The sequence below is a fragment of the Malurus melanocephalus genome, unplaced genomic scaffold (genome assembly GCF_030028575.1).
Source record: "Malurus melanocephalus ecotype Western Australia unplaced genomic scaffold, MMel_1.1 scaffold_1535, whole genome shotgun sequence".
NCBI lineage: Eukaryota > Metazoa > Chordata > Aves > Passeriformes > Maluridae > Malurus > Malurus melanocephalus.
The window spans coordinates 25,829-35,339 of NW_026624767.1; the positions used below are offsets into that span (position 1 = coordinate 25,829).

The 9,511-nt window shown below is 50.5% G+C and overlaps 2 protein-coding genes across 3 annotated transcripts in view; one reads left to right on the forward strand and one right to left on the reverse strand.

Moving 5' to 3' along the window:
• The window catches only part of LOC130587106 (feather keratin Cos1-2-like), an 18,001-nt gene extending 14,866 nt beyond the window's left edge, over positions 1-3,135 (forward strand). Inside the window, exons 1-2 of one of the 2 annotated variants that reach the window (XM_057388062.1) lie at positions 2,095-2,173; positions 2,492-3,135. In XM_057388062.1, coding sequence (XP_057244045.1) covers positions 2,513-2,812 — 300 coding nt within the window. In that variant the 5' untranslated portion in view covers positions 2,095-2,173; positions 2,492-2,512 and the 3' untranslated portion in view covers positions 2,813-3,135. Of the gene's footprint in view, positions 1-2,094; positions 2,174-2,491 lie in introns of those variants that run through there. The other variant, XM_057388063.1, reaches the window with a different exon arrangement.
• Positions 3,136-8,189: 5,054 nt separating this feature from the next.
• On the reverse strand, positions 8,190-9,221 carry LOC130587108 (feather keratin Cos1-2-like). Its single transcript, XM_057388065.1, has 2 exons — positions 9,140-9,221; positions 8,190-8,830 (listed from the first exon to the last, which is right to left on the reverse strand). Exon 2 carries the CDS (start codon positions 8,807-8,809, stop codon positions 8,498-8,500), a length of 312 nt encoding a protein of 103 aa, XP_057244048.1. The 5' UTR covers positions 8,810-8,830; positions 9,140-9,221; the 3' UTR covers positions 8,190-8,497.
• Between the last annotated feature and the right edge of the window lie 290 nt (positions 9,222-9,511).

Consider the following 9,511-nt stretch of genomic DNA (forward strand, 5'->3'; position numbering starts at 1 on the left):
AACCTGTGTTTGGGACAGAGAAACCTTCCCACTAAAAGGTACCCCCACAAGTCATCTCTCATTGATCCCCTCGGCCGTGAGGTTGCTGGTGTCAGGGAGGGGACACAGGCTCCTCCTGTGCAAGCCAGTGCCAGATGCACTTGTAAAACTCAAGTGCAGCCTGATGCTGAGACCTCCCAGAAAATGGGAATTGGCCCCGTGTTCATCTGGTGATCTCTTGAGATGTGAAAGACAGCTGCACCAACCCAACATAAAGGCTGCATAGCTGAGTGATGCTCCTTCTCTCTGGTGGCCTTCCAGACATCTTTGCCAGGCAGTTCTGCTGGGAGCCAGGACCAACTCCCTGTTGGATCAKCTTTCAAGATTACRTCCCGCTGCTTGTAATSTGAATTAGATCTCCACCCGTGACACATCTGTGGCCATTAGGGCCAACCATATTCTTGRGAGGTCGTCAGGTCCAGTACTGCCAKCTGGGCCAGGGAGGGGATTGTCCTGCTCTGCTCTGCATTAGAACAGCCTCCTCTTGAGTTCTGGGGGTAGTTGGGGCAACACAATGTAAGAAAGATAACAAGCTAATAATCTGCTTTTATTASCCCGTTGCATGAACATATTGAAAGAGTTGCCACAGAACGAAGGAGAACTTGGAGGCCAAGGCATGAGCACATGACAACTTTAATGAGTCTGAGGAAGGAAAGCAGGTGGCTCACAGAGAACACCAGGGGCAGCCACTAAGATGCAATGGAGGTCCTGCACGGTGTCCACCTGCCTGCCATGCAGAGGGAGAGAGAGCAAAATATACCCACTAGACTTTCCTGGGGAGACCCAGAGAGCTGGAGGTAAGAAAGAGGAGAGGTGAAGAAGGAAACAATGACTGGTAGCTCTGTCATGTCCCCNCGATCCCCTCTGGCGTGATGTTGCTGGTTTCAGGGAGAAGACACCGGCTCCTCCTGTTCAGGCCTATGCCAGATGCACTTGTAAAACTCAAGTGCAGCCTGATGCTGAGTGGGGCAGAGCTGAGATATCCCAGAAAAAGGGAATTGGCCCCAGGTTCATCTGGTGCTCTCTTGAGATATGTAGGACAGCTGCACCAACCCAACATAAAGGCTGCATAGCTGAGTGATGCTCCTCCTCTCTGGTGGCTTTGCTGACATCTTTGCCAGGCGGTTCTGCTGGGAGCCAGGACCAACTCCCTGTTGGATCAGCTTCCATGATTAGGTCCAGGTGCTTGTAACCTGAATGAGATCTCCACCCGTGACATATCTGCGTCCATTAGGGCCAACCATGTTCTTGGGGACATAAGGTCCAGTACTGCCAGCTGGGCCAGGGAGGGGATTGTCCTGCTCTGCTCTGCATTAGAACAGCCTTCTCTTGAGTTCTGGGGGTAGTTTGGGGCAACACAATGTAAGAAAGATATTAGGCTAATAATCTGCTTTGGTTAGCCTGGTGCATGAACATATTCGAAGAGTTGCCACAGAACGAAGGAGAACTTGGAGGCCAAGGCATGAGCACATGACAACTTTAATGAGTCTGGGGAAGGAAAGAAGGTGGCTCACAGAGAACACCAGGGCCAGCCACTAAGATGCAGTGGAGGTCCTGTGGGGTGTCCACCTCCCTGTCATGGAGAGGGGGGGAGAGCAAAATATCCCCACTAGACTTTCCTGGGGAGACCCAGAGAGCTGGAGGTAAGAAAGAGGAGAGGTGAAGAAGGAAACAATGACTGGTAGCTCTGTCATGTCCCCTCATGTTGCTGAACTTGGGTGTGAGGGCAAGAAAACAAGAGCAGTGCCCACTTCCTGCCAACTTTGCAACAAACAACCCACTCAGAAATGATCCAAGAGAACATCACTTGCCTGCAGGAGATGGCAAAGGCCATCAATCTGAGACCCCAGCCTCAAAAATCCTTGGACCTCTCTTCCCAGCATTTATGGAAGGAGATCTTCATATAGGAGAGTACGTGGCAGAAACCAGCAAATGAAAATGCAGCAATGCAGGATACTAGGACACAGGCCCTACCATTAACTTGGATAGTGCATATTTTAGGTGAGCTGGTCAGAAAGTTATTATTTCCACCAACAAGCCTCTGGGCCTGAGGCAGTGCTGGACTCCTATAAAAGGCAGCCCAAGTCTCTGCTCTCTCATCCACTTCTCTTGACTCCTTCTCCTCAGGAACCAGGTGAGTTGGAAGCCTCTTCTCCTCCTTCTCCTCCTTCTCCTCTGTATCCTCATGCTTCACGAGAAGCGTAAGCCTGGCTGTAGGTCTCAGCTGAAAGGGGCATTAGGAGGCCAGGACTGGGAGCTGCTTGTGCTGGGAGAGGGCAGAGGAGAGAAGGTCTTGTGCAGAGAGAGACTGGGACTTGGCTCAGGTGGCTSCTGGGCTCTGAGCTGGGCACTGCAGTGCGGGCCAGGAGGTGCCTTGGCTGCAGGGTGGTTGGGGGCAGTGCTGCTTCTCATGTGTCCTCACTTTTTGCTTTGTCCCTGTCCTCTGTGCCAGGTGCACCTCTGACCCCAAGCCATGTCCTCCTGCAACCCTTGCTGCCAGCCCTGCGGCCCCTGCCCGCTGGCCAACAGCTGCAATGAGTGCTGTGTCCGCCAGTGCCAGAGCTCCAATGTGGCCATTGAGCCGCCTGCTGTGCTGGTGACCCTGCCTGGCCCCATCCTCAGCTCCTTCCCTCAGAACACCGTGGTGGGATCTTCTACCTCTGCTGCCGTTGGCARCATCCTCAGCTGTGGTGGAGTGCCCATCAGCTCTGGGGGCTTTGACCTCTCCTGCATCACCAACTGCTATGGTGGCAGCAGGTGCCGTCCCTGCTAAATCTGCTGGCAACATCCTTGGACAAGAACCTGCAAGACCTCACAACATGATTCTGGCAGAACATGGTTTTGGGCAGGAGACAGAGCTTCTGGACATTGTATTTACAGCTTCACGGTGATGTTTCTTTCGCCTATACTTCCTTCTTCTTCCTGTGCTCTCTGTGTCTCCCAAGCCAGCCTAGGGGATCTGTTGCCCTCCTTTCCTCTTTAGGGCAGGCACATGGACATCCTGCCGGAGCTTCACTGCATCTTGGTGGCTGCTCCTGGTGCTATCTCTGAGCCACCTTCTTTACTTTTGACTCAATAAAACACTTTTGCATCCAAGCCTTGGCCTCTGAGTCATCCTTCATTCTGTGGCAAATCTTCCATATTGCATAGGGAAAAATGTGGAGGAAGCAGAGGCTTTGACTCCCTTGAAGCTGACAGAGTCATCCATGGCTACGCAACAGCCTAAGGCCCTGATGGAGACCATGGCTCCAAAGTTCGCCTACAGTTGTGAAGGGAAATAGCAACACCTCAGACAGCCCACAACCTCACCTCTTCCTTCTCCTCCCCCTCATTACCTGCTCTGCAGTCCATGTCCTGCACACAGGAGCACAGGGAGATGAGATGCACTCCCTCAGCACAGGCAGGACCCAGCTGCTATCCAGAYATGTAGGGCATAGGTGATTCACAAGTTTGCTATCAGCCATTCTCTGGCTAAAGCTGTGCTAAATGACTTTCAGCTGAATTTCTGCCAATATCTTATCACTTGATTATAAATTTGTAATATTTCTCATATGTATTAATATCGGTATTCTGCCCATCGAGTTCTCCATGGATGGGGCCTTGGATCAAACCAGTGCCCACTGCTGCTGGGTCAACCTTTGGTCAACAGCCCGTTCCCACTTTGTCACCTCATTCTTGTATTTCCATTGTACTATGTTGTGCTTGTCTCCAGGATATAGAACAAGAATGTTTGTCCCAAAAATGGGCTGCCTCCATCTCTACGACCCCTTCTCCAGACACAGCCTGTTTTTTCTCTCTATGACTTCTCACCAACAGTCTTTGTTTGGCTCCATGCCTATGTGGCGAGCAGTGTTTGAGCGACCATTTGGGCTTCTGCACCAAATTAAATGGGAGAAAGAAAGACAGATCACCAGCCCTGGCAGCAGCATTGATTCAGCAGGTGGAGTAAGCAGTCAGAACAAGGACATTTGTCTCAGGAAAGTGCTGCCCTACCTCCACATGGCCCCTGCTCCAGCCACATCCTGTTCTCACAGAGCCTTCTTACCAAGAACCCTCAGGTGGCTCTACAACCATCCAGATATGGATTTGAGACATACACATGGGTCCCTCATTGCTTTAGGTTACATACAAGGTGTAACCAAAAAAATCTGTATTCTATCAGCATCTCCATAAGCTGTTAAACCAGGTAGGGCAGTGCTCTTTATCTTCAGTGTGACTCAGCCCTGATAACACCATCTTGGGATAATCTCTGCTAATGGGCCACCAAGATCTCTGGGAATGACTCCTAATAGACCATCATCCGATAGGAACATGCACTACCCAGAGAGGAGGAACGGGACATCCCTACCGGCATATAAACTGAGGCACTGGGACACTCGGACACCACTTCCACTGGATTCCAGAGGAGAGGAGCTCTAGAACCCCCACTCGACCACCAGAGACAGACTCAACCTGTCCTCAGGATCACCACTTTGAGAACACCCCATCCATCCCTCCAACAGGACTGCAATCACCATTTTAACATTAAATCTTCACCACTTTGAGTAGACCTTAACCATCACTCAAACGGGACTGCAGCTACAAGCCTGTTCAACAGGGTATCTGGTGGAATTCTGACTTTGTCAGGTTAATCTGTTGCTTCTTTATTATTGCCTTTATTTTATTTTTTGCTATTAAACTGTAGTTTTGATTTCGAATCTCTCACAATGTATTTGTGTGGGGGGGTAATTCCTCCGCTGGTTTGCTTTCAAACTAGCAAACTCATCTTCTACAATTCTAGACCAGCACCCAGTGACAGAGATGGTGTCTCTGCCATGAACTGCAGGCAGGAAGAGCGTGGGGGGAGCCCCACAAGGTCCATGGGGTGCTGTGTGTCTGAGCTGTTTTTTCGAGCCCAGCTGTGTCNAAAAACAAAGTCCTGGTACCAGCATAAAACCGGTTGATGGGATGTCAGTCCTGGTTTCAGCATCCACCCTGCTGTGACAGTCCAGTCCATTGGATGTCCAAGGTCTTGAGGACAATGCCCAGACTGAGGGGGTATGTTTCTGTGGGTAGGTTTCTCTGTCCCAAAGACAGGTGTCAATTTAAATGAGTTCTCATGCAGTCTGTTTTTTCAGACCATTTTGGAAATGTGTCGGAGGCTTCGGGGGTCTTTGATGGCCCTGATCCACCCCTACAGTCTATGACCACTTTGTGGCCTCACTCCTGTCCTTGAGCTGTGCTTTCTCCAGGGACTACAACAAGGATGTTTGTCCCAGAACCAAGCTGCCGATCTCTCTATGGCCCCTTCTCCAGCCACAGCCTGCTTTTCCTCACAGCATCTTGAGGAAATCCTGAAGGCACAGCTGCGCTCAAAACAACAGCTCAGAGACACAGCACCCCATGCACCTTGTGGGGCTCCCCCCATGCTCTTCCTGCCTGCAGTTCATGGCAGAGACACCATCTCTGTCACTGGGTGCTGGTCTAGAATTGTAGAAGATGAGTTTGCTAGTTTGAAAGCAAACCAGCTGAGGAATTACCCCCACACAAATACATTGTGAGAGATTCTAAATCAAAACAACACTTTAATAGAAAAAAATAAAATAAAGGCAATAATAAAGAAGCAACAGCTTAACCTGAGAAAGTCAGAATTCCACCAGATAACCTATTGAACAGGCTTGTAGCTGCAGTCCCGTTTGAGTGATGGTTATGGTCTTCTCAAAGTGCTAAAGGTTCAACGTTTAAATGGTGATTGCAGTCCTGTTGGAGGGATGGATGTGGTGTTCTCAAAGTGGTGATCGTGAGGACAGGTTGAGTCTGTCTCTGGTGGTCTAGCAGGAGTTCTAGAGCTCCTCTCCTCTGGAATCCAGTGGAAGTGGTGTCCGAGTGTCCCAGTGCCTCAGTTTATATGCCAGTAGGGATGTCCCGTTCCTCCACTCTGGGTAGGGCATGTCGCTATCGGATGATGGTCTATTAGAAGCCATTCCCAGAGATCTTGGTGGCCCATTTGCAGAGATTGTCCCCAGATGGTGTTATGAGGGCTAAATCATACTGAAGATAAAGAGCACTGCCCTACCTGGTTTAACAACTTATGGAGATGCTGATAGAATACAGATTTTTTTTGGTTACACCTTCTAAGTAACCTAAGGCAATGAGGGACTCATGTGTATGTCTCAAATCCATATCTGGAGGGTTGTAGAGCCACCTGAGGGTTCTTGGTAAGAAGGCTCTGTGAGAACAGGATATGGCTGCAGCAGGGGCCATGTGGAGGTAGGGCAGCACTTTCCTGAGACAAATGTCCTTGTTCTGACTGCCTACTCCACCAGCTGAATCAATGCTGCTGCCAGGGCTGGTGATCTGTCTTTCTTTCTCCCATTTAATGTGGTGCAGAAGCCCAAATGGTCTCTCAAACACTGCTCGCCACATAGGCATGGAGCCAACCAAAGACTGTTGGTAAGAAGTCACAGAGAGAAAAAACAGGCTGTGGCTGGAGAAGGGGTTGTAGAGATGGAGGCAGCCCATTTTTGGGACAAACATTCTTGTTCTATATCCTGGAGACAAGCACAGCACAGTACAATGCAAACACAGGAATGAGGTGACAAAGTGGGCACGAGCTGTTAACCAAAGGTTGACCAAAGGTTGACCCAGCAGAATGGGCACTGATTTGATCCAAGGCCCCACCCAGGAAGAATGCGATGGACAGATTACAGACATTCATACACACGAGAAATATTACAAATTTATAACAAAGCCATAAGATATTGGCAGAAATTCAGCTGAAAGTCATTTAGCACAGCTTTAGCCAGAGAATGGCTGATAGCAAACTTGTGAATCACCTCTGCCCTGCATGTCTGGATAGCAGCTGGGTCCTGCCTGTTCTGAGGGAGTGCATTTCATCCCCCTGTGCACCTGTGTGCAGGGCATGGACTGCAGAGCAGGTAATGAGGGAGAGGAGAAGGAAGAGGTGAGGTTGTGGGCTGTCTGAGGTGTTGTCATTTCCCTTCACAACTGTAGGCGAACTTTGGAGCCATGGTCTCCATCAGGGCCTTAGGCTGTTGCCTAGCCATGGATGACTCTGTTAGCTTCAAAGGAGTCAAAGCCTCTGCTTCCTCCACCTTTTTCCCTAAGCAATATGGAAGATTTGCAGGAGAGTGGATGACTCAGAGGCCCAGGCTTAGATGNCCTTGTTGTAGTCCCTGGAGAAAGCACAGCACAAGGACAGGAGTGAGGCCACAAAGTGGTCATAGACTGTAGGGGTGGATCAAGGCCACCAAAGACACCCGAAGCCTCCGACTCATTTCCAAAAAGGTCTGAAAAGCAGGCTGCGTAAGAACTCATTTAAAGTGAAACCTGTCTTTGGGACAGGGAAACCTACCCATAAAAACATGCCCCCTCAGTCTGGGCATTGTCCTAAAGCCCTTGCACACAAATGGACTGGACTGTCACAGCTGGGGGGATGCTGAAACCAGGACTGACATCCCATCAACCGGTTTTATGCTGGTACCAGGACTTTGTTTTTTCTCTAGTGGTCACTTTACCTTCCTTTTCCTTCTCTTTCCCCCTTTCTATCTCTCTTTCCCTCATTAATTCATCTTTTCTCCTTTAAATTTTCTCATCCCATTCACCAAGCCCCTTAATCCAACAGCCACTGACATTTGCTCATACAGGAGGTCTGGGACTTCTACAACATAGTAAATTCCACACCAAGTGTGTAATTTACTATCAACACTTTCTGATCGTTCCCAGAACCCCTGACTTCTGCCATTCCTTTTGACTGTGAGCATTAATGAACCAAGTGTTTATTCTGCGCCTTGAGGGTGGGACCCACAGTCACTCAGACCTCTGTGATGTTCCTAAATCATCTGCCTTTGACTACATGTACAGCTCATGGTCCCTGGACCGGGTAATGCAGGGGAGGAGAAGGAAAGGATGAGGCTCAGGGTTACTCCCAGATGATGCTGTTTCCCTCCCCCATCCCTGCCACCCTTTGGAGCCATCGTTTCCCAGTTTGCCATTGACTGTGGAGTAACCAGGAATGTTCTTTATCAGTGATAAAAGGAAAAGGCACAAAGGAAAATCCAGTACCGATTCCCACCCCCTGCCCCTCCAACTTTTACCCCGAGCAGACTGGAAGGACTGCCACAGAAAGAAGGAGGACTCAGAGGCCAATGTTTGGATGCACAGCTTTAATGAATGTAAGGTAGAAAAAGCGGTGGCTCATGGACAGGACCAGAAGCAGCAACTAAAATGCAGTGGGGCTCCTGCAGAGTGTCAATCTGCCCATCAGAAAGAGGGAGGGAGGGCAACATGTCCCCACTAGACTGGCCTGGGGAGACATGGATGGCAAATAAAGAATTGGAAGAGTAGAAGAAGGGAACAATAGCTCAGACACTAAATACAATGTCCCAAAGCTCAGTCTCTACCCGGAACCAGGTTCAGGTGTCTTGGAGAACCTTGCCCAAGGATGTCGCTAGCAGATTTAGCAGGGACGGCACCTGCTGCCACCATAGCAGTTGGTGATGCAGGAGAGGTCAAAGCCCCCAGAGCTGATGGGCACTCCRCCACAGCTGAGKATGYTGCCAACRGCAGCAGAGGTAGAAGATCCCACCACGGTGTTCTGAGGGAAGGAGCTGAGGATGGGGCCAGGCAGGGTCACCAGCACAGCAGGCGGCTCAATGGCCACAGTGGAGCTCTGGCACTGGCGGACACAGCACTCATTGCAGCTGTTGGCCAGCGGGCAGGGGCCGCAGGGCTGGCAGCAAGGGTTGCAGGAGGGTGGGCAGCAGGACATGGCTCGGGGTCACAGGTGCACCTGGCACAGAGGACAGGGACAAACACAAAGWRRGGACSCRTGAGAAGCAGCACWGCCCCCAACCACCCTGCAGCCAAGGCACCTCCTGGCCCACACTGCAGTGCCCAGTTCAGAGCCCTGCAGCCACCTGAGCCAAGTCCCAGTCTCTCTCTGCACAAGACCTTCTCTCCTCTGCCCTCTCCCAGCACAAAGAGCTCCCAGCCCTGGGCTTCAAATGCCCCTTTCAGCTGAGGTCTAGACAAAGGAAAGAGCTGCTCTTGAAGCAGCAGAATGAGGATGAGGAGGACGAAGAAGAGGCTTCCCACTCACCTGATTCCTGAGGAGAAGGAGGCAAGAGAAGTGGTTGAGAGAGCAGAGACTTGGGCTGCCTTTTATAGCWGTCCWGCACTGCCTCAGGCCCAGAGGCTTGTTGGTGGAAATAATAACTTTCTGACCAGCTCACCTAAAATATGAACTATCCMAGKTAATGGTAGGGCCTGTGTCCTAGTATCCTGCATTGCTACATTTTCATTTGCTGGTTTCTGCCACGTGCTCTCCTATATGAAGATCTCCTTCCATAAGTGCTGGGGTGACAGGCTCAAGGATTTTTGAGGCTGGAGTCTCAGGTCGAGGGCTTTGGGCATCCCCTGCGGGCAGGTGATGTTCTCTTGGGTCATTTCTGAGTGGGTGGTTTGAGGCAAT